Raw genomic sequence first — 25,477 nt, 5'->3', positions numbered from 1 at the left:
GTTTTTCTGCCTGTTTTCTTAGTGACTTACATTGTAGGAAGTCGTTCCTGGTCCTGGGAACAATGTTGGTGAAAGTGACTGTGTAAATCAACAGACATGAAGAGTGTGATTATCATGTCAAGAGAAAATGATCCCTGCATCCGTTCCTAAGACATTTCTAATATGATGATCTACATGATATGAGATGATGGAGGATCATTTCTGAGAGCAGATGAATCTCCAGGACTTTACCTCTGTCAGAGATCTTCTTGAGCTCCTCTTTGCAGAAATCCTCCAGTTTGTCTTTCAGCCGACGGACAGATTCTCTCACAACATCAAAAGAGGAGAGAGAAATGAAGGGAGCATCATTTACGTCTGTAGATTCAGGAGGAGCTGAGAGAGACTGGAAACTCTACAGAAAACAGAAATCAAAGCTCATCACCTCCACACTTCAGCCAATAACCTGCACTACTGTCAGATTTGAGCAGCTCTTGTTGATCTTTAGTAACTCTCCTCAGTCCAGCACTTTCACAGCATCAGCTTCATTCTTCTCATGTTCATTATATCATGTTAGAGCTATAAGTTCTAGCATTTGACACTTACACTATATGTGAACTTTCATTCCAAGTTTTTCAAATTGAAGATTATCTGATTTTGGTAAACATTGCTCAAAATTTGTAGTCAAAGATTGTAAAATGATAAGTAAAGAGGTGATGGGAAATCTAGCTGGGTGAAACTGATACCATCAAATTCATGGATTTTGCGTTGTATAAAAAGTTTAAATATTAGTGAAGTTTTGAGCTGTTTCTGTCTGGAAGCTCAATATATCTTTCAGAAAAATGTTTCCTAAGAGATTTCCAGAGCTGAACTGCATTTGTAAGTTTGTCTCTTTCAAAAGATGATCAGATGAGAGTCTGACTGATGATTATATAATAACCGAACACACAGATCAACACTTCAGTCAACGGCTCATTCTGCTCTCATGAAATGTTTCTCTGTGAGTCTCTTGCTCAAGTCCACTATGATCCTGTTCTTCTAGATCTCTGTTACCTGCAGGAAATGGATGTGATCCTGTGTGTGTGAAAGCTGCTCCAGCTCAGCGTCTCTCCTCCTCAGATCATTGATCTCCTGCTCCAGTCGCTCCAGTCGTCCTTCAGCTCGACTCACTGCAGTCTTTTCCTGATCTCTGATCCACTGTGTGACCTCAGAGCGGCTTCTCTCAATGGAGCGGATGAGCTCAGTGAAGATCCTCTCACTGTCCTCCACTGCTGTCTGTGCAGAGCGCTGTTAGGACACACATCACAATCACACAGTGGCTTCAGTGAGTCCTGACTGAGACTTCTCAAACTTCTCTTCTTCTCCAGACTCACCTTATGAGACTCCACAGCCTCTCTCAGCTGCTGAAGATCTTTCTCTCTCTGCTGGATCCTCTGCTGGAACAACCTCTGCGTCTCCTTCAGCTGGTGCTAAAGGACAAAAGAATTACACAAAATCATCATGTGAACAGCTGATATGAATAGTGGTCGACTGATACAGTGTATCGCCAAGGCCGATATATTGGCTGATATTTGGTATTTTTTAAAGAGTTAGTTTACCCAAAAATGAAAAATTCTGTCATTAATTACTCATCCTCATGTCATTCCATATTTTTTGATGAAATCCGAGAGGTTTATGACTCGTCCATAGACAACAATTTAACCATCACTTTCAAGGTCCAGAAAGGTACTAAAGACACCGATAAAACAGTCATGTGACTGCAGTGGTAATGTTATGAAGTGACGAGAATACTTTTTGTGTGCAAAAACAAAACAAAAAAATAATGACTTTATTCAACAATCTCTTCTCTTCCCTGTCATTATCCTTACACATGTAACGCAGTAACACAGTGAAGGCTTCCATGTTTACGTCCAAATGCCGGCTCGGTATTGGCCGAAGCTGATCACATGAGCAGCACGATGAATGCGTGTGATGCTGACGCAGGAGCCGGCCAATAATGAGTCGGCGTTCTGACGTAGAACCTGGAAGCGCTGGATGTAAACAACATATGAGAATATGAAACAGAAGAGAAGATATTGTTGAATAGTTGTTATTTTTGTTTTGTTTTTGCGCACAAAAAGTAATCTTGAAGTGAATGTGGACAGAACAGTTCAGCTTCACTGGAGACGCGATCGTCAAACTTTAAACCTTTGATTTCTAACTATGCTGCGATATTTTCAGTTGCTATGTCATATTAATGTCATTTTTACTCTGTGCTGTATGTAAAATTAGTGTTACCTTGTCTTTATTTGAAAAAATTATTTCCAGTGTGCACAAACTTACCAGATAACTGAGTGAGTTCTTTATTTATTTGTGGAAAATACTGTATTATGATTACAAGTTGCCATCTAAAGAAAGCCTGTTTAATTTAGGGATTTAATTAATTAATTTTCAAATGATTTATTTCTAATTTATTAAATATTAATTAAAAGAAATATAAAGTATATATATTTGCTTTATATCGGCCACCGGCCACCCTGTTCTCTAAGATATCGGCGTCGGCCATAGATATGAATATAGATATGAATCAAATATTGGTGGTGAGATCTACTATGGAAATGCTCAAAGGTTCAAACTAGGGATACACCGATACCACTTTTTCCAGAACATTAATACTTTTTGGTACTTGGTGATACTGAGTACCAATACCTGCATATTCATTGCATTTGTAATTTTTGGGTATAAAATATTGGGTAAAGAAGTATGAATCAAATTAGTTGCCATAAATTGGTTTAGAAAATATTTCCTTTTGATAGTTTTTTGTCTGGAGAGTTGACACAAACACTGTATACACTCTGCGAGGTACAGATTTTTGTTATTGGAGCATTGTTATTAGTACGAGTACACAAGTGCAGTATCGGTGCATCCCTAGTTAAAACCACAGATTCATAGTGTCCTGAAATGAGATTATGAATGAACATGAGGCACAAGTGTGTCTACATTATTTTTATATTGTAAGTTCATACCTGTTTCTCTGTCCTCTGTGCTGCAGCTGATACAGTGTCATGGTTTTTATGTTCATCCATCGTACACAGCACACATATACACTTCTGATCAGTGCGGCAGAAAACCTCAAGGATCTTGTCGTGTTTCTGGCAGATCATCTCTTGCAGTCGTCCAGTGGCTTCAGTCAGATTGTGTCTCTTTCCTTTAAACCAACTCTCATGTTGTTCAAGATGATTCTTACAGTAAGAGTTCAGACACACCAGACAGGACTTGACGGCTTTGTGTTTTCTTCCAGTACAGACGTCACACTGCACATCTCCAGCTCCAGCGTAACAGTCAGCAGGAAGTTTAGTCTTCTTCAGTTTCTCCACCACTTCAGCCAGCATGGTGTTTTTAGATAAAGCAGGTCTTGGACTGAAGGTCTGTCTGCACTGAGGACAGCTGTAGACTCTCTTCTGATCCTCCTGATCCCAGCAGCCTGTAATACAGCTCTTACAGTAACTGTGTCCACAGGAAGTGGTCACTGGATCCTTCAGGAGATCCAGACACACTGGACACAAGAACTCATCCTGAGAAATTCTGGCTTCTGCCATTTTACAGCATGAATACAGAGACACAAACACACAACAGCTCAACTACACTTCAGTTTCAGTTTTCCTGAACTCATGTGATTCCTGTTTCCTGGTTCTGTGTTTGAGTGACGTGTAGAAAACAGGTTTCTCTGCAAGTCTAAAGGTCACAGATAATAAAACGTCCACTAGATGTCAGCCTCAAACAGACACTCAAAGAATATACATAATAGAGAAGCAGACGACACAGTTAAAAACCACAGTAATACTGCATCCTAATCACTGCACTGATACTGCAGGACAGAAAACTGTGTCCAGATTTACAGTTCCTTCATTCCCCATGAAAGTTTTAATTTTGTAAGTTTGTAAGTTTTAAATTTGTAAATTTTAATAAGTCAAATCACCTTTTTTTATATAGCACTTTTTACAATACAGATTGTTTCAAAGCAGCTTTAGACTGACAACAGGAAAATTATGCAACAAGGTTTATTTCAGCTGTACAGAAGCTCTAGAAGAAAATAGTGTCACTGTCCAGCTTTAGTGAGTTCAGTGTCGATTCATTTCCTTTGTAAAAAGCATTAGTTGTTAACCTGTTAGTGTTTCACTGTACCTCCCACTGCACACATACCTTTCAAAAGAGACCAAAACCATGCATATACTCCAAATGGTTCAAGAACAGCCTGTAATTTACTTTGGGTACGCCTTTTTTAGGATTTTTGCACATCATGTGCTTATGTAGAGATATAATGTATATTGTCCTTTCTGTTTTCGTTTTCACATTTACAGCAGAACACTACAATGCCACTCTTTTCATTTCTGAATTGAACTTTTTGCCGGTATGGCGATTAGATTCACTGTTTTGCACAGCCAGCTTGAACTTGAGAATGTCACGCGTCTGGTGAGAGGCATATGGCGCTTCAACAGACAAATACACATAGAAGTGTGTCAAAAGTCGAGAATTGTGAAATTTTACTGGTATCTACAATTTTGGTAGCTTATTTATTAGAATACAATGTAGAATACATTGGTCAAAGCAATGAAATCAAATAAGTATTACAACATGATAATCTTTATGGTCTATGGAGCCCCTAAAGTTGCTTTGGCCACCCTAAATATAAAGGTCTAATTCTGCCACTGCTTCTCACGTGTCTCGTTCATCGATATTCCACACCTTGAGGATCAACAAAATTAATAATGCATTTTATGGTATCCTAGGATAGGTGAGGTAACCCAGCTGGAATACCATGAAACCTTAATGAATCGTACATAGGTGAAGCCATCGATAACCTTGGATTTATCCACTGGTTATTTCATATTGGACAAAAGTGAGTAAATTGCGCAAATATGACTTTTTTTCTTCCAAAAAGACCGATCCGCTTGCAGATTCTCTTTAAAGTTTGTCTGCTACTTATTATTCAGTTATAATTAGCTAAAGTTGATAATATTTCTTTGTTACTGAAAGAAATTCTAAAATATAGCTTGTCTAAGTGATCCAACTATGTCATGTCATCAGTATGCAATAAACATAACACTGATTGTGTCAGGGAGTCAACACAGGCACCACTCACTACATTCACCAGATCCTGACTACTGATTCCTTTCACCTGTCAGCAATCAGCTACCAGCTCCATATATACTGCACTCCACCCGTTCACTCACTGTCTGTGGCCTGTTGCACAAAGCCAGTTTCAGTTTCTACCCAGGTAAGTTCAAGATTAGTTTGAGCAAACTCTGGTTTTTCGGGCTCATGAAGGTGGATTGGTTTTTAGCGGGGTTCATTGCTATGGTAACTGATGCTACACGGTTAACCTGCTCCGGAGCAGGTTTTATTCTGAGTTAAAGATCACAAACCAAAACACGACCAATCAGCTGTGAGTAAAGTCACATGTATCTGATGCAATAAATTATCCACTCCCCCTGTATCTCTCGCTCCAAATTAATTCAGTTTATAGTGAAAACATTTTAGAGACAAAATTGCTCAACATTTGCTGTTAATTATTCATTATATTTATATTAAATAAATTAAAATTATGAATAAATCATGACATATTCATATATGTATCACACTTTCAGGTGCACGCACTTTGCAAACTCTGGATTAAACCTGAGTTGACAGAGAAAGTTCATACCGAGCGTTGTGCAACATTTGATCCTGATCTAAACCAGGTTGGATTTATCTCGATTTGTTAACTCCAAACCTACTCTGAAACTCAGAGTTTGTTCAACTACCTTCATGCAACAGGCCACTGGTCTCAACCTTACCTTGTTGTGTTCCCGGATCGACTTTCCTGCGCTACACTTACCTGTTGTTCCTACTGGCTGTCCTAGCTCTCCTCAGCTCCTGCTCTCCGTCGTCTCCACACTCTCCAGCCCCACTGGATCTCCTGAGAAAGAAACACAAAGACTGTATCACCCAAAAATAAGCCACACCAAGACATTCCCTCTCCCAGCCTGCTTTCCTGGACTGCTATCACTGCTGTGTTGTTTATCAACTCTGTTCAATAAACCTGCTGTTGATTATATCACTTACCTCTGTGTTCCCCATCTATCTGCTGACAGATTGAATGCGTGTTTATTCTTGACGTTTTATTTTCTCAATTTAACGGGTTTTTTCTCAAAACACAATGACTTTATTCTGAACATTTTATTTAGACTTTTTCCTTGAAATGTAACTTGTTTTTTCTCGGAACATAAATGTATTCTCAATTTAATGATTTTATTCTCAACATTGTATTTTCAACATTTTTTTTTTTTTTTTTTTCTGAATTTAATGAGTTTAATCTTACAATATAATGACTTTAATATCAAGATGGTTTTACTTTTTTTTTATTATTGCTTGGCCTTAATCCTCTTCTGTATTATTGAATTCATTTCTCCGGTAGAAATTTTTTAATAAAAGAGCTTCCTGGACATTGGACATGCACCATGCATGGTGCTGACAAAGTCAGACATTGTTGGGAATTTCCAGTGAATTTCATCAAGAAAAAATGTGGTTGCACAATCTGAGAAGACTCCAAGTTTCATCAGTATGCTAACACTTGTTGCAGTCGCTCATTTTGAAAGTGAAAATAAGAGTTAAACTGCACATTGCTATTTCTGTAGTTAATTGAAGTGGATGTAAGTAAGCCACTGGGAATAACCAGAGAGATACTTAGAGGGACATTGTTGGGAATTTCCAGTGAATTTCATCAGAAAAAAAAAACACAAATTAACATGACTATGTTTACACGTGCAGCAATGATGCAATTATTTTTGCAGTAAGATGTTTACATGACGTGAGCATTACTCTTCACTCCAGTTTACGTGCAATTTTTTTTATTCTGAATATTCGCTAATAAGTATGGTTCCCTGATCAATGCGGTTCACTCGTATTGTGTTGCAGTATCCCAACGCTGCTATGTTTCCGGGCGGATGATGAGATATATACTCGCCGGGGACCACTGCACCCTGAAGCACATGTGGTGGCAGGGTTGGCAGAACGCCCCCCTGAGGGCACAGAGGGGAAATGGGCACTCTATACTGCGGTGTTGACCACTTCTCCCCAGAGGGGACTATCCTCAAAGGTCTGACGCCACTGGCATCAGGACCTCTTCCCCATGCCTCTCCGTGGCCACCAGGGCTGCCATAGCATGGCTGATGGATCTGGCTGTCTCCTCAGTGGCCCGGAGAGAAAGATCTCTGAAACTGTGTCAGGGCCAATACCTCTGCCCTCATCAAGATCTCATAACATATCCACCTGGCAGGCCTGCAGCAAGCCCATAGTATGAAGGTTGCATTCGTGAGGGCAGGAAACATTTGTCCAGCTTACTCTTAGGACGAACATCCTGCTTCTCAGCTGGCCAGTCAATGTTTAATCTGACAACAGTGCGAGTCACAATCTCAAACAATTCCACAAATGCAGGAGAGTGAGGTGGTGAGTTCTCAACATCTTCTGCATCAATGCTTTTGACATTCAAGTGCTCAGAGCTGGACGTCTGCAGCACCGGTACCTCACTCAGTGTGAAAGTAACCGCAAAGCGTGCTTCCTGCCACTGAGAAAAGGTACCCAGATGCCTCTACGCCCTTAAATGGTCTGCCTTCTCCAACTGAAGACCCCGCGTCCTGTGACTTTTCACTGGTGTTGTCTTTCCAGCAGGAGCTGCTGGACAAAAGGCGCACCCCTTACACGCTCAAAGTTTTTGGGGCAGCCATAGCAGCGAACCATGCTTTAAGCAGGAATGACTTAGTGATTCTTGAAGGGGGCCAGAAGGCTGAAACCGCCTCACCTTGCCCCCTTATTATTCCAAATTGGGACCTGTCAACAGGGCCCTGAGGGGCCCACACTATGAGCCGCTTTAGTCGGCGGAGTACTGGCCCCTCTTGCTGAAGACTGCCAACACATGGTGGCCCTGCTGGCCCTAACATCAGTCAAGCGAGTGGGAGACCTGCAAGCGCGTCTTTGCTTGAGTTTGGGCCAAACGACTGTAGAGTCGTCCTCAAACCAAGACATGAATATGTGCGTAAGGTGCTCTCCACTCCGTTCAGAGCACAGGTCATTACTCTCTCCGCTCTTCCTCCGTCCGAGGATGAGCGAGAGTTGTACTTACTCTGGCATGTACAGGCATGTTAACACCTTAATCTCATTATTACCGCCTTGACCAAAGTGAGCATGTGCTTGGTTCTACACGAATGCCATGTGTTGTTCACACAACTTCATGAATGAACTCCGTGACATTATTATGAAGTTTTTTCTTTTCCAAATCGCTAAACCCTGTCAACACAACTCACTGCACAGTCTCTGCTCCGTATCTTCCTCCAGACGAAGAACACGATGGCAGGGTAGGCAAACCCAGCATTGCGATGTTCATCACAGCGCTGAATAATATCCAGTACGTCCATAAAAAACTATTTTGAATTTGATGTGAGTAGATTAAAAGAATGGCAGGTAACATGCATACTGTATGCCTCTGAGTGTGGTACAACTATACTTATTAGAGAATAATCAGAATAATGAAAACTGTATGTCAACTGGAGCGAAGAATTCTGCTTATGTCATGTAAACATCTTACTGTGATTAAGACCTTACTTTGATTATTAAAAATAATTGCATATGTACAAACCCGATTCCAAAAAAGATGGGACATTATACAAATTGTGAATAAAAAAGGAATGCAATGTGGAAGTTTCAAATTTTAATATTTTATTCAGAATACAACATAGATGACATATCAAATGTTTAAACTGAGAAAATGTATCATTTTAAGGGAAAAATAAGTTGATTTTAAATTTCATGGCATCAACACATCTCAAAAAAGTTGGGACAAGGCCATGTTTACCACTGTGTGGCATCCCCTCTTCTTTTTATAACAGTCTGCAAACGTCTGGGGACTGAGGAGACAAGTTGCTCAAGTTTAGGAATAGGAATGTTGTCCCATTCTTGTCTAATACAGGCTTCTAGTTGTTCAACTGTCTTAGGTCTTCTTTGTCGCATCTTCCTCTTTATGATGCGCCAAATGTTTTCTATGGGTGAAAGATCTGGACTGCAGTCTGGCCATTTCAGTACCCGGATCCTTCTTCTACGCAGCCATGATGTTGTAATTGATGCAGTATTTGGTCTGCCATTGTCATGTTGGAAAATGCAAGGTCTTCCCTGAAAGAGACGACGTCTGGATGGGAGCATATGTTGTTCTAGAACTTGGATATACCTTTCAGCATTGATGGTGCCTTTCCAGATGTGTAAGCTGCCCATGCCACACGCACTCATGCAACCCCATACCATCAGAGATGCAGGCTTCTGAACTGAGCGCTGATAACAACTTGGGCTGTCCTTGTCCTCTTTAGGCCGGATGACATGGCGTCCCAGTTTTCCAAAAAGAACTTCAAATTTTGATTCGTCTGACCACAGAACAGTTTTCCACTTTGCCACAGTCCATTTTAAATGAGCCTTGGCCCAGAGAAAACGCCTGTGCTTCTGGATCATGTTTAGATATGGCTTCTTTTTTGACCTATAGAGTTTTAGCCGGCAACGGCGAATGGCACGGTGGATTGTGTTCACCGACAATGTTTTCTGGAAGTATTCCTGAGCCCATGTTGTGATTTCCATTACAGTAGCATTCCTGTATGTGATGCAGTGCCGTCTAAGGGCCCGAAGATCACGGGCATCCAGTATGGTTTTCCGGCCTTGACCCTTACGCACAGAGATTGTTCCAGATTCTCTGAATCTTTGGATGATATTATGCACTGTAGATGATGATAACTTCAAACTCTTTGCAATTTTTCTCTGAGAAACTCCTTTCTGATATTGCTCCACTATTTTTCGCCGCATCATTGGGGGAATTGTTGATCCTCTGCCCATCTTGACTTCTGAGAGACACTGCCACTCTGAGAGGCTCTTTTTATACCCAATCATGTTGCCAATTGACCTAATAAGTTGCAAATTGGTCCTCCAGCTGTTCCTTATATGTACATTTAACTTTTCCGGCCTCTTATTGCTACCTGTCCCAACTTTTTTGGAATGTGTAGCTCTCATGAAATCCAAAATGAGCCAATATTTGGCATGACATTTCAAAATGTCTCACTTTCAACATTTGATATGTTATCTATATTCTATTGTGAATAAAATATAAGTTTATGAGATTTGTAAATTATTGCATTCCTTTTTTATTCACAATTTGTACAATGTCCCAACGTTTTTGGAATCAGGTTTGTACACATAGTGACTGACAATGTGGTTGGACATTCTGGGAAGACTCCATGTTTCTTGAATATGCTGACAGATGTTGCAGTTGCTCATTTTGAAAGTGAAAGAAACCAAGAGTTAAACCGCACATGGCTTTTTGCCAATAAAAGAGGATGTAAGTCAGCCACAAAAATAACCACATATTACATACTGAGAGACAGGGACATCCCCTAACTTACTCTAGACTAATTAGCATTAAAGGCTGGACCTAAAGGAGTGTCTAAGATATATAGATTGAATGTCAGGAAACTACAACATGTATACAACTCAGATTGAGCTACTGAAGTTAAGTAAAGAAAAAGGGTAAGTGACGTTCCTTCATCCATGGGGTTTTGGTTAGCGAATAGAAAATATTATTTGCTCAGGATAAAAGCTATTACACATAAAGAGTCACCATAAGCCACATATAAATGTATTTGTGTATGTACATGTTTTTCTGTCCCGGTGGGGACTTCAACCTGAATGCACTCAGACTCATGGGTACTTATGTCACCGTGGGGACCTAAATTGAGGAAATGAGGAAACAAGCTTATTAAATAAATAAATATTCTGTATGATTATTTATTTATTTTAATGTAAAATTGCAGAAGGTTTTATGTGATGGGTGGGTTTAGGGGTAGGGTTAGTATAAGGGGATATAATATACAGTTTGTACAGTATAAAAATCATTACTTCTATGGAGAATCCCCACAAGGATAGCAAACCAGACGTGTGTGTGTAAGAGTGGGTATGAGTGATCTCTACACCCTGACATGTCGTGATGAAGTGTAGGGCCATGTCTTGTTACAGCTTAAAATGACCTTCTTCATCAACTAAACCCAGTAAGGTTACAGACTAGAGTTTGAATTTAGGCTGATATAGTAGCTGGACACAAATAAAACCTACAACACTTTGGGTCTCATTCAGTGTTCTTGTGTAATTTGTGGTGAATGGGTATGTGTGCATTATGTGAGTGTGGATGTCTGTATGTGTTGAATGATGTGGGTTTATTGGAATGTTTGTGTATAAGTCAGTATATTCTGCTGCTTTTGTCTGTTTCTCTATCCACATGTGTATGTGTGTAAGAAGACATGAGAAACACTTTCACAAAAAGTCCCCCAAAACAGAAAAAGGAAAAGCTGCTCAGTGCAGAATTACTCTATTGTGTACTGTAGAATTACTGGAATATTTCTCAACCCATCTTAACTTTTTACCTCTAGTACGCTGCAGTTACTAAAAGGATTTTAAATGTGTGTATCTGTTCAACAGCTGTATTCTCCAGTGATCATGGACAAACCAGTATGCTTGATTGACACGGAGTCAGATGGGAAGCTGTGTGTGCAGCAGTCAGCTCTACAGATCCTGCAGCAGATCCAGCAGCCAGTGGTGGTGGTGGCCGTGGTGGGTCTCTACCGCACCGGGAAGTCCTACCTGATGAATCGCCTCGCAGGACAACAAACAGGTTAGAAATACACAGGCAGTGCTGATAGCATCCAAAAGCTTAACAGAAACATTATGCAGTTAAATGCATACAAGTAGGGCTGGATGATTATGACCTAAAATCAAAATCTTGATTAAATGAACATTTTACCTTGATTACAATTAATGAACGATTATTTTGTTTGGTTTTTTTTGCCCTCATAGTTCACTTACAAGGCTTGTACTGTAAAGATGCTTGACTATTACAGTTTTTCTCTATTGCTTAAACACATTTCTTGAAATTATGCCTCCTTGTCTCGAAACTCTAAACACAAATCCATAACTTCTCACCCAATTCCCCAAACTTCCTATTTTCTGGTCAAAATGAAACTCTCCACTCAAAACCATTCAATCTAGGTGAAAACCCAAACTTTGCCCTCAGACATGACACACAAGCCCTCAAAAACACACGCATACACACTACAACATAGTCTTACACACTGGTGAGATAAATTCAAAACAATAATACAAAAAACAGTAATAAGTTAGGTTGCTTGGTTCTCCCCCTCAAAAACATTTTCACATGATCAACACAACAAAAGACACAACAAATGTACACATTTGCACATTTTATTTATTCCTTAATATACTGTGCAGTACAATTGACAACGAGTTTCTGCGCTTCTCTCTGTGCGCGCGATCTTCACTTGATGTTTGTGTGCCACAATGCATCAGCGCAATAGCTCAATATAATAATACACATCCGATGGTCTAAAATCACCTGAATGTCCAAACTGGCAAGCCTTAAACTTTAGTGAAGACGCAAGTAAAAGTGATCGAACTTCAGGGCTCACCGCTTGTGTGCAGTCTGTTGGCTCGGCGTTTGCCTCCATGTTGCTTCCATGCCGCTGACTGGACAGGGCGGAGTCACTTGACTACATGCGGTAGTATGTTTTTAAGAGGAAAGTATTAACAGGATTAAAAAACCTGTTAATACTTTCAGATACCTTAAAAAGGTTCTGAATTTCGGTTTCGACTACTTTTCGATTAATCGTCCAGCCCTACATGCAAGTCATTTTTTGTGTGCCATTATCAGGGTTTGCATTGGGCAGCACCATCGAGTCCAAGACGAAGGGCATCTGGATGTGGTGTGTGGATCACCCCACTAAAGCAGGAACCACTCTGGTGCTGCTGGACACTGAGGGACTCGGAGACGTGGACAAGGTGACTGCCCAACTAGTTTCATCATATAGTATTTATTTATTTATCCATTCAAACAGAACTTTGATTCCATAAATTGCTGAAGAGTCTTCTGTGTTAATGCAAGTTGGACCTGGAATGTTACAAAATTTGATCCCAGGACCACAACCTATTAACATTACAAACAATCCCAGAATGCCTCTGTTTGAACAAGAGTCAGAGCCGATGCTGGGTATTGTGTGAATGAATGTAGTGATGACTTTAGTTATAGTTCAACTATTTAGCCGTGGGAAGAAAAAAGAGAAAGTCTGTATACAGACAAAGATGCAGGAGCAACTCTCCATCTACAGTTCAGATGGAAATAAACTGTGGTGTATGATATTAGTGATAAAACCAACATGAAAATCAGTATCTTCAGGATCTTAAATATCATATTGTACACCAATCTCACATTCACAGATCATTTTTAAGAACACCATTCAATAAAATGTCAGGCATTGTGTGTCTCTATTATGGGTCTCATGTCAAATCAACATATCCTGTATCCTCAGGGGGACTCAAAGCATGACACCAAGATCTTCTCTCTGGCCGTCCTTCTGAGTAGCACTCTAGTGCTGAACAGCCGAGGAACTATTGACAACAGGGCCATAGAGGAACTGCAGTATCCTTCTGATCATAATTTGAATTTCATTGTCACTATAGAAATATTCTTCACTGATAAAAAATTATGTGTTGAATTTACTTAAAAAGCGTGATGCAAAAATGGTGTGTGTATATTTTAAGTAAATTCAACTTTAAGTATTTTTTTGTAAAATTAACAAGAAAACATAGTAGTACTGTCAATTGATTAAAAAAAACATGTTTTCTGTAATCGCGATAAATCACAATTAAAAACATTGGCATTTTTAATATTTTTATACTGTAATAATTCACAGTTACTCTTCAAAATAATGTAGAAACAACTTATAGACAGTATATTTTAAATATTTGTTTTTTATGAATGAAGGCCAGTAACACTGATATTAATACTGGTACTGATGATTTAAAAAAAAAACAAACAAAAAAAACATTAATTATAGCCTTTCAACATTACAGTAAAACTAAAAGCTATTTTATTTATCAGGCTATAAAAATATAACAACTTTTAATTTAAGTTAACTTAAAACAATCTTCACATAAACCCATTATAATATGTCAAATTTACCCGTGGCCTTCCTACCTGTCTAACAGGAAGTGTACAGAAATTGAATAAAGTTGTCAAACATTTTACAGATTTCACTGCATAAATTATAAGTTAAATATAAATTAATTCGTATTAAAGCTACAATTTTCTCTTTTGTTCTTTGATGAACATTAATGACAGACATCACAGAAACTGGTTTATTAGGCTGCTGTCACTTTAAGAGCTGCCGCTGCCGAACATGATGCGGATCTGACGCGCATCTCATTTCCTCACAAATCTTCAAGTTAATTTAAGACATTATCTATCTCATTTAACACTGCTCTTATGAGGATATTTGACAAGTCTGGCATTTTGGAATAATTGTGTGTTATTGTTTGTTCAAGCGCGAAAGAGAACTTCACACAGACACGACATTCACAGACAACGCATTCTCGTTTGTGTTGTGGTGCTTGAATGGGTTAAAAGCATTTGCGTGAATAGGCAAGGCTATATTATTTATAATATACATTTCATACACAATGGTATCGAGTCAGATTCCGATCCTGGATCTGGAATCGATTGGAGTCGATTCCAAGAATTTTGAGCTGCTAATCCCACTCCTACCTCTAAACCTACCCATAACAATTTCTTAAAAATTTAGTTATAAAGAAAAGCATAATAGACAGACAATTGTAATCATGATAATTTATTGCAAAAAATGTCAAAAAATTGCGTTAAATATTTTTAACGTGTTAAACTGAAAAATATATATTTGCATGCGCTAACGCACTAATTTTGACAGCACTAATACATAAATATATGAGTTTGATAATAATGACCATGCATCTGCCACATACTATGTTGCCGGGATTAAGCAACAAGTGTAGTCACAATTCCTCTATGTTTGTTTACTTTTAGAGCTTGCAAATTATATTTCAAAAAGTTTTTCATGCATTTAAATTACAAAGACTCACTGTCATTATGGCCTTCATACATATATTGGCCATTATCTACATTTGTTAAATACCAACTCTGTTCTCTTTCGAGATTACTTATTTTATATATGGTGCCTGGCTCATAGTGAATCTACAACTGTTCTTTAACTCACACTAAACAGATATGTCACTGAGTTAACAGAGTACATCAAGATCAAATCACCTAATGAAGTTGTAGATGATTCAGAGTTTGTGAAGTTCTTCCCCAAATTCATCTGGGCTGTGAGGGACTTCACTCTGCAGCTAAACATCAATGGCCAAGATGCAACAGAGGATGAATATCTAGAGTTTGCTCTGAAACTAAAACTAGGTAATATTTAAAGCCTGAAAGTTTATTTAATTAACTGCTTTATCAGACTGTGCAGCTAGATTATGGATATGTGCTTAATCTTTCTGTGAGCAAACAAAACCTAGCCAGTTCCAATAACTTATTTTTAGCTTCCTGTGTTTATCTACAGTGATATCTAAGGTCATCATTAACATTAATTTGATACTTACAGTTTCTTTTACTTTAAAGATTTAATTTTGTACACTGTGTGTATCATTTGACTGAAGGAAATCTTTGTGTTGTTCTCTTGAAGGTAACTCAAGTCAAGTGAATAATTACAACCTTCCAAGAGAGTGCATTCGTAAATATTTCCCATCACGGAAATGTTTCACCTTCCCATTCCCAACCCATCCAGACAATGTCTCTTATCTGGAGACACTGGACCCAGCTGAGATTTCAAAAAAATTCTTGGAGGTCTCTGATCGTTTCTTCCAGTTTATCTTTGACCAGAGCCAAGTGAAAAATTTGAAAGATGGACACACAGTCACCGGCAGAGGTAAATCAGTAAGCCACTTAATGTTTTGGATTGTCAGTTTTGTTTTATGGTGGGCAGTGTTTCCTGTTTTTGTGCATTTTATTCACAAACATCTTCATGACTTGATGCTTGAAAAATATAAAACAGATTCAGAAATGAAGCCTCTCTGTTAACCATATCACCTACCATTTGCTACTCTGTAAGCAGCCAGCATGCTTTTATTTTTTCCTTTTTTAATTCCTTGTTTTTGACCCCTCTGCCTCCCTAAAGTTTTGGGCCATCTTGTGAAAATGTACGTGGACACAATCTCCAGTGGGGCTGTGCCGTGTCTGGAGAATGCTGTGATCGCCATGTCAATGATTGAGAATGAAGCTGCAGTGAAGGAAGGACTTGAGGTTTACCAGAGTGGAATGGAGAAGCTCAAGGACTCCTTTCCTCTGGAACTGAATGAAATCACCTCTGAACACCAGAGTTTCAGCCTCATGGCAACACAAACCTTCATGAAACGCTCCTTCAGGGACCATGATGGGAAGTACTTGACATCTTTAGAGGTAGGTGGGAGTTTCTATACCAAATTATACCATGGTCTGTCTGAATACTTGATTCTGATTTCCTGGAAAGTGTGCAATAAAACCGTTTAACGCAAAGGTGGTGTCAGGTCAGTTTAATCACTGTTCTATATTCATGCACTGTTTTCATTGAAGTGCACACACATGTATATGTCACTCAGAGATTGTGCTGCGCACACACAGAAACATTCTGGAGCACAGAAATGTATCAAATTTTATTAATAAAATAGCTTCACTGAAACGCTACATTATATTTCTCAGCAACTAGGGGATAACATCGCTGGTTTAAACTCACTTAATAGAGAGAGACACTGAACAGATGCAGGTACGATAATATTGTGTATCGCCGATCGCACCGGCTGACAATTGAGCATATCGCCCAACACTAATTTAAATTGTTAATGCTGGAAAATGACCATAGTATAAGTGGGATAATCCATGGCTAGCTGTGCATTAAATGATTCTCAAGCACTGTGATTGGTCTGCTAGGTCAAAAAACTGGCACAGAGCACTCGGAGAAGAGTGAGCGTTTTCAACTTCCATAGGAATGAAAAACGCTCTGTTTCAGGGGACACATGCAGTCATACTGCAACAAAAGTCGTTACCTATTTGCTGCTTCTCTGCCACTTCTATTCTCTGACAACATACACGACAAGGCTGCTTCTTCTTGGGCTTATGCCTTGATACTCATCATGACCACAGACACTGCCTACTAGTGGTCTGCATGCACGTCAATGCGGACAACGACGCAGAAGTATAAATGAAAACTGATGCATAGCTTACGGCGCAGAGGCTCCGGCGTAGGTCTGACACAGAAGTATAAATCAGCCTTAAGGGACAAAGTCGTCATAGGGACTGCAGATCGTGATATTCCCATCTGAGCTCATTAAGACCCAAAATGTGAGCGGGGGAGCGGCTGCTGAAGTGAACGTGGTGCAGCACAGACACCGGAGAGGCATGAAGCACTTTACGGGACCACCAAATAAGGAAAAGGGTGGTAAGAGGAAACGAGCCATAGACAGCATGCATTGTAATCACACATACAGAGAGAATAATTGCCCTGCACGTAATAAACGTTGCACGAGATGCAATAAACTGGGACATTTTGCCACTGCATGTAAAACTGCTTCTGAGGACAGGTGGTGCATTACTCTGCCTATACAGGGCAGATCACACAAGCTCAAAATTCATACTGGGGCCGACATCACCATCATGTCTCGCTGTACATATGAGAGGGTGCCCTCCACTGGACAACACCAGTATAAACTTGAGAAGTCCTGGGGGGAAAAGTGAGCTGAATGGGATTTTTGGGAATTTTGGGTTTTTGTTGTAGATTGGCCATTTGCTAATAATTTGCTCTGTCGAAGCACTGCTTGTAAGATGGGCCTAATACAGAGAGTGAATGAAATCACAGACTATGATGATGTCTATTGAGACATTGGCTTGCTCAAATGTGAACCAGTGAAAGTTAAATTTAAGTCAGATGCCACTCCTTATAGTCTGGCCAGCCCTCGTAGAATTCCCTTTCCCCTGTTGCCTAAGGTAGAAGAGGAGCTTAAGCGCATGCAGTCCTTAGGGATAATATCAGGCTGTAAAACATGAGCGCTTTATTCTCCCAACATTAGAAGATATTGCCCTTAAACTCTCAGGGGCCTGTGTGTTTTCTACTCTGAACGCCTCCTTAGGGTTTTGGCAAATCCCTTTGGACCCAAGCTGCGTGAAGTTGACCACATTCATAACTCCAGTAGGACAGTTCTGTTTTAATAGACTACTGTTTGGGGTTACTTCAGCACCCAAAATTTTCCAAAGAGAAATGAGTAGCCTTCTAACTGGACACAAAGGCATTGTAGTTGTCATGGATGACATACTTGTTTATGGCAAGGACCAAAACAAGCATGACAAAAATCTTGATGCTGTTGAGAACTATTTTGAGAACTATTAGAGAGTCAGGTCTGAAACTCAACCATGATAAATGTCACTTTAACAAATCTGCGCTGCAGTGTTTTGGCCACACAATCAGTCAGGAGGGAATCAAGCCTGATGCAACCAAACCTAGTCCCACTAATGTGACAGAGCTTAGTCAAATTCTGAGAATAATTAATTATTTAGGCAAATTTGTGCCAGAGCTTTCCACGGAAGCTCCAGCCAGTCACAGCTTTGCTGAAGAAGGATGCAGTTTGGCTTTGGACAGTCCACGAGCAGTCTCTGAGCAAAGTAAAGTGCAAGTTAGCCACAGCTCCCGCTCTCGCATATTACGATCCTGCGAAACCCACTATAGTCAGTGCAGGTGCTATTAGTTTCTGGTTAGGAGCTGCCTTGCTCCAAGCTCATGGTGATGCAGTACTTGCAGTCACATTCGGTTCCAGAACCTTGACTGAAGCAGAGTGCACATACTCCCAAATCGAAAAGGAGTGCCTGAAAGGCGTGTGGGCATGCGAGCGGTTCACCCGCTACCTTCAATGCTTGGATGAATTTTGCCTGCAAACAGACCACAAACATTTGGTCCTACTCATTAACTCCTACGATATTGATTGTGCCCCATTACGATGTCAGTAGTTACTAATGCACCTCATGCGCTGCAATGTGAAAGCAGTGCATGTCCCTGGTAAATGTTTGGTGGTGGCAGACACACTTTCTCAGAATCCTCTGAGAGGGCACTGCTGCTCAGAGATAGAGGATGAGGTGAAGGCATATGTTGAAGCAGTCGTCACATCTAAAGAGGTGTCACAATTAAAGCTGGATGTCATTCGAGAGGCCACAGAGGAAGATGCAGATCTCCAGGCAGTGATAAGCTTTCTCAGCAAGGGTTGGCCAAAGCATATACCCTTCCAGCTGAATGGCTATCATACTGCTAAGGCTTCCTTGTCTGTTGTCAATGGGCTGCTCCTGTACGAGGACAGGACCTGTCATTCCTGAGTCGATGAGGGAGGAGGTGTTAAGCCGAATTCATGAAGGCCATCAAGGTCTCTCCAAGTGCCGTCAGAGGGCAAAGATGTCAATTTGGTGGCCTGCAGTAGGTAATGACATTAACAGGAGGGTCTCAATGTACACCTTTTGTAGGGCCCACAAACCCACACAAAGGAAAGAACCTAGTGCAAAATTGCAGCAGATTTATGCGAGTTGAATGGTGAAACTTACTTGATAGTCGTAGACTATTACTTGAGTGACATCGAAATACCCCACCTTCAGACACCATCCAGGTTATCAGCAGACTGAAGTGCATGTTTGTAAGATGGAGAATTCCCAGGGAGCTTGTATCTGACAATGGCCCACAGTTCACCTCTGCTCAATTTCACTAGTTCTGTACAGGGTACGATTTTCACCACGCAACCTCAAGTCCTCATTTCCCCCAAGCCAATGGAGCTGCAGAGAGAGCAGTTCAAACTGCAAAATGGATTCTCAGCCAACCAGACCCTCATATGGCACTGATGTGCTACCGGGCGAAGCCCAGCCCAGATAATAACAGGTTGACAAATCAGAACCAACCTGTCAATGCTTAAGGAAAATCACCAGCGGAGTGGAAGGATAAGGCTGCAAAGGAATCCTACAAGTTCTTCTCTGCTCATGTTTTACCAGAACTCCAACCTGGGGAGAAAGTTTTTGTTAAACTGGACAGTGTGGTGCAACACCAAAAGCACCAGCTGTGGTGCTGAATAAAACATCTGAACCAAGATCTTACATGGTGCAAACACAGAATGGACTCAGTAACCGTAAACATCTGCAAGTGATGCCATTACAACCAGATGCTACTGGGTGCAGTGAACCTCAAGGAGGGAAGGATTCAGGCCCTCATAGTGCAGAAACTGAACATTTAAATACTCCTGTGGTTGCTCCTGCTGCACCTGTGAAGGCACCACCAGTTATACTTCCAGTGGAAGAGTTGTGAAAACACCAAAACATTACTTAGGCTTAAATCAGTATACAGAGACTGATTAGAGTCTTGCTTTGTTCTATTGTTCTTGTTTGGGAAAACAAAAAGATAGGAGAGGAATGAAAATAGAATGTTCTTTTTCGAGAATGTTCTTTCTCGTGACAGGTATTGGGCAGGATTAAGAGATGTAGAAATAAGGTCATACAGAATAAGGCATTAATATATGCTTTATAAGTACTAATAAAGTTTTACCTGGAAATTTTTTACCTAATAAGGTTTTACTTGATAAGTTTTACCTGGAAAATAGTGGCTCAGGGATAGAGAAATTCACTAAGAATCAAAAGGGTCCTGGTTCAAACCCTGGTGCATCCTGGCTATATGTCAAGTGCCCTTAGGTAAGACACTGAATCCCTGCTTGTTCCCAGTGGTTAGGATGGTAGCCTCCACCACTGTTAGGAGGCCACTGTTAGATAGATAATGTGCAAAAGAACTCAAACAATGAGCATTAAGCATCCTTCCTGTTTTTCTGTGTGCTGTTTTAGGAAGCCATCAGTCGTCAGTTTAATGCGTATCTCTGGGACAATGAGAAGGCTTCGGAGGCAAAATGTGAAAGTCTTATGTCAGTTCTCTCTGACCCAATGACAGAAAGAATCAATCAAGGATTTTATGCCAAACCTGGTGGTTACATTCTCTTCTGCCAGGACCTGGAGGACATTGTGAATCAGTACAATACACTGGCCTGCAAAGAAGTCAAGGTTATAAATGTTCCATTATATAGAACAATGCTATAATTATGACAATAATATTTTCAATATTATTTATTGTTAAAATGCAGCAAAGCCATAATTATACAATAACAATATTATGGTATATATTTTGAATGTAAAGTGATAGCACTAAGTGTCTTCAGTTTTTAATATTTTTTAACATCATGTTTACTCTTTCTTTGTGTATCCTCATAGATTGCTGAGGTGTTGGAGAAGTTTCTACAGGAAAAGGCTGCAGTGACCACAGCCATTCAGCAAGCTGACGATAAACTAACCGATAATGAAAGATGGATTTGTGGTAAAAGCTTTGTGTTTTCCATATAATAGACACGTTGTTTTTTTTTAATAAAATCTGCTCTTTTAAGGAAAAACAGCTAGCTATATAAAGGGGATGGGAATGATGCCCAGTGGTGTAGTGGACAGGCATGCAGGGCACGCACTTTGCTGGGTTGCGTCGATGAACATGTATTGACGATAGCCAGAGATATTATCAAAGGCATCACATTGGCGATATTAAATTTGGCATTTCCAATTAATGTAAGCCTGCTATATTCTTCTTATTATTAGGCATATTATTATTAGGTTACTTTTATTATTATATTAATATTACAATAATTTCATAGTGCATCACAACATAACTGACGCGTTGTGAGGATAATAAAAGATTAGGCTGTTACTCCTCAATGAAAATGCTTTGAAAGCATTTAGATCTATTATACAATTAATTATAGGCCTATAATTAATATTATTAACAGTTTATAATATTTCCAAACAATGAAGTCATTGATGAAAATTAAGACCAGCTTTACTTCAAGCACAGACTTTAAAAAACAACCTGTTTTCTTTTTTTTTTCACTATGTCGGCCACAAGAGAAATATTATGGGAATAAATTAAGACACGTATATACCGTTATCAGCATATGTTGAAGAAGATGCATCTCTCATTGACTAATTATTCGCACATTTTTTTCTGTCATTAATCGTGATTAAAAACATTGCGTTTTTAATATTTTTATATTGTAATAATTTCACAGTTACACTCCAAATTAACGTAGAAACAACTTAAAGACAGTATATTTCAAATATTTGTTTAATGAGATCTTTTTTATGAATGAAGGCCAGTATCACTGATACTAATACTGCTACTGATGTCTCAATGAAATTTTTTTTTTAAACATTAATGATAGACATTCAACATTACAGTATAACTGAAAGCTATCAATTTCAACATTTATTAGGCTTTCAAAAAACTTCTTAAAAACTTTTAATTTAAGTGAACTTAAAACAATCTTCACATAAACCCATTATAATAAATTATAATTATACAAGTTGTCAAACACTTTACAAAATTAAATAAAGATTATTCCTTATTAAAGCTACAATTTTCTCTCTTACCCTTGTTCGATTAACATTAATGACAGACATCACGGAAACTGGTTTATTAGGCTGCTGTCACTTTAAGAGCTGCCGCTGCCGAACATGATGCAGATCTGATGCGCATCTCATTTTCTCACAACTCTTTATGTTCATTTAAGACATTATTTAACTTAATTTAAGACTGCTCTTATGAGGATACTCGACAAAACAGCCATTTTGGCATAATTCTGTGTTATTGTTTATTCAAGCGTGAAAGAGAACTTGATACTGGCACGTCTTTCTGTGCTTCATGTGTTACACAGACACGACATTCAGCGCTTTCTTGTTTGTCTTGTCGAGCTTGAATGGTTTAAAGCATTTTCATGAATAAGAGCGTGATCATATAATGTAACACTAGCCAAAGGATGACAGAAAATGGATGCTGTGTTAATTTCATTAAATATTTTTAAAGTGTTAAATTGGGCAAAATTAATCGCATGCGTTAATGTGCTAATTACACTGTAGAGTTAGACATAAATCTATGTTGGATTTGTCTCCTTCATTGGACTCTTGTCTCTTCTCCATCTTATATATTTCCTTCAACCACTTCTTTTTTGCTGACCAGAGGAGAAAGAGAGGGCAGTCCTTCTGGAACAGGCAAATAAAGCCCAGGAACAGAAACAGCGTCAACTGGAGGAGAAGATGAAGACTGAACAATGGAATAATGAACAGAGGGTGAAACAGGTCACACAAAGGATGGAAGAGGAGATGTCCCGCCAACAACAGGAGACAAAGCGTGCAATGGAGAGTAAACTGAGAGAGCAGGCTGCCCTGATGCAGAATGGCTTTCAGGAGAAAGCTGACAGGATGGCCTGGGAGATAGACGAGTTGAAGAGAAAGAACGCAGAGGTAGAGGTGACAATGTCGAGAAATTATGCACAAATGATAGCAGATCAGCAGCGAAGAAATGAACAGAACATGGAAGTGCTGAGGCAGCAACACATACAGCAGATGCAAGAAATTAATAGCAGACCCAGACCCACATCTCAATCCTCCTGTTCTATACTGTGAAATGTGCTGAAAGATGTAGTTCACTGCTTTTATTCATAAGTACTATAATCTTACCGAATTTGATGTGACTTTTTGTTGTTTTAAAATCATAGCTACAAACTTATGTTATATCACAGCTGTTTCAAGTTCTGCATTTTGTCAATTCAGTATGGTAATGTCTGATCACCGATTTATCTAAATTACATGGGCTGGTGGGATGATTTTGGAATGATTTAGAATCTGACAGAAACATATCTGATAGAAATAACATTGTAACCACTGTCTAAATGATTATATTCTTTTTTCTTTTCTTTTTTTTTTTAGCTTTGATAAACATCAGATTTATTAGATTTCAACCAATTTGAATTAGTAGGGAAAACTTCATAGGCTGAATGTCATAGGGTGTTTTCACACTTTTCAGGGGTCTGAGTGTGGTTTGCGTGATTTTTGGCCAATATGTGTACACTCCAAACGATCTCAGACTCGCTTTCAGCTAACGTTTAACGTTCTGTTTTTAGTACGTTTAGCTAAAAATGTCCACTGTGAACACAAATCAGTCTGGGCTCACTTGATTTTTCCATTCATGAATTCCAATGTAGTTTGGTCATCAGATGCCTCCGTACAACCGTACACTTGTTTATTGTCATTTCAACCGCTTCCAAACTGTGTGAGATAGACACGGCTGCATGCCTTGCCAGTTTAAAATTTTTGATATCCACCTTATTCTGACTCCTAATGGCGCTTTGTGCAAATTATGGGTGTAACTTCCATTAAGCTGTAAACAATCAGAAAAAACTTGCTGTATGATTGCAATATGTTTTTGTTGTTGTTGACATTATTCTACTCACCCTTCAACCATTGAACATTAAAAGGACATTTAAAAGTATAAAAGCATAAGGTACTTTCAACAGACCATGAATAACCCCAAAAGTGTGATTTTTTCCACAGCAATAACGGACGGGATAAATATCACTGTCGTAACATATATCTGTATTATGCAACATATGTTGCTTGCTGATCTGCAAATCAGTATGTGAATTCATCCAATTAGAGTTGCACACTTGTAGAATTTTTTTCTTACACGTTTTTTTTTTTCTTGGATATTTTTCTAGCACAAACACAAGTACATAAATACAACTGCTTGAATCTGCTGCGACGAGTCTCAAACACTGTTTTTCGCTTTAAAGTGACAAGTTTTGCGCACTTTCCCTTTTGCGCCATGTATCTATGGAAATGTGGAGCAAAAGTGAGCTGTGCATCTGTAGAGGCAGCGGCGGGCACTGTTCTGAGATCGGAGAATTTCGGCTAATCAGAAGAGCTAGTTGGGGTCGTTGGTATGGAAGCCCGTTTCTGCCACAGTTAAGTGAAAAATATGATTCTTTATCGTAATAATGACTTATTTTCTCTTAATAATGAGAAACTTCTACGCATGCTCAAAGCAGCGGAGCAGACGGGCGTGAACACTGAACCGGACTGTTCTAAAAAGCAACAGTATGAACACAAAGAGGTCTGAGACTACATTCCTACTTTAGTGGACCAAAAAAGGATCCAAATCCTCTTTCAGGGACAGGGACAGTGTGAACGCAAACAGAACTTTTGGTTCACTTCCAATTAAAGGAGTCTGAATTGAGTTATTTTAAAGAGGACTCGTGTTTTCACATATAGTTTGTTTGAAAAGAACCAAACCCAGTTCACTTAAAGTGAACCAGAAAGGGAACCAACTGAAAGAGACCTCAGTGTTGTGGTGTTCAAAATATAGTCAGGGTTTCCACGGGGGCCTTAAGAGGTCTAAAAAAATTAGTCTTACATTTGCTTTAGTATTGTGATCTAGGTCTAAAATAATTTTAAACAGGTCTTAATTTTCTTGTGTCCATGTAACGCTAGCTATAATGCTCATTGAAATGCTCCTGCAGTGCTTTAGATATATATATTTTTTTGATTCCATGGTTTAGTTCTTTCTTTTGCTAGTCCAAATATAATTCGCTCTATTACAACTACAAATGAGACCAACATGCAACTTATATTGCAGCCAATCAGCTTTCGTGTTTGGTCCCCAGG

The 25,477-nt window shown here is 39.3% G+C and overlaps 2 protein-coding genes across 11 annotated transcripts in view; one reads left to right on the top strand and one right to left on the bottom strand.

The window, feature by feature from the left end:
* Positions 1-25,477, bottom strand: part of LOC127511100 (tripartite motif-containing protein 16-like) — a 123,778-nt gene that overhangs the window by 3,210 nt on the left and 95,091 nt on the right. Inside the window, exons 1-5 of one of the 2 annotated variants that reach the window (XM_051891616.1) lie at positions 2,982-4,520; positions 1,350-1,445; positions 1,030-1,263; positions 232-391; positions 31-78 (exon numbers count right to left, since the gene is read on the bottom strand). The exons of the other annotated variant lie outside the window; for it this stretch is intronic. Of the exons in view, the coding sequence (XP_051747576.1) occupies positions 31-78; positions 232-391; positions 1,030-1,263; positions 1,350-1,445; positions 2,982-3,554 (1,111 nt within the window). The 5' untranslated portion in view covers positions 3,555-4,520. Of the gene's footprint in view, positions 1-30; positions 79-231; positions 392-1,029; positions 1,264-1,349; positions 1,446-2,981; positions 4,521-25,477 lie in introns of those variants that run through there. 2 annotated transcript variants of the gene reach the window in all.
* LOC127511094 (guanylate-binding protein 1-like) overlaps positions 10,407-25,477 on the top strand; it is a 290,795-nt gene continuing 275,724 nt past the window's right edge. For 4 of the 9 annotated variants that reach the window (XM_051891605.1, XM_051891604.1, XM_051891608.1 and 1 more), the window contains exons 1-7: positions 10,407-10,551; positions 11,497-11,689; positions 12,743-12,870; positions 13,398-13,507; positions 15,126-15,313; positions 15,585-15,827; positions 16,077-16,357. In XM_051891605.1, the coding sequence (XP_051747565.1) occupies positions 11,515-11,689; positions 12,743-12,870; positions 13,398-13,507; positions 15,126-15,313; positions 15,585-15,827; positions 16,077-16,357 (1,125 nt within the window). In that variant the 5' untranslated portion in view covers positions 10,407-10,551; positions 11,497-11,514. Of the gene's footprint in view, positions 10,552-11,496; positions 11,690-12,742; positions 12,871-13,397; positions 13,508-15,125; positions 15,314-15,584; positions 15,828-16,076; positions 16,358-20,788; positions 21,002-21,208; positions 21,312-22,994; positions 24,571-25,477 lie in introns of those variants that run through there. The other 5 variants (XM_051891597.1, XM_051891599.1, XM_051891606.1 and 2 more) reach the window with 5 other exon arrangements.

Source organism: Ctenopharyngodon idella, chromosome 4 (assembly GCF_019924925.1).
Source record: "Ctenopharyngodon idella isolate HZGC_01 chromosome 4, HZGC01, whole genome shotgun sequence".
NCBI classification, from domain to species: domain Eukaryota; kingdom Metazoa; phylum Chordata; class Actinopteri; order Cypriniformes; family Xenocyprididae; genus Ctenopharyngodon; species Ctenopharyngodon idella.
This window is presented reverse-complemented; position numbering and strand designations above follow the sequence as displayed.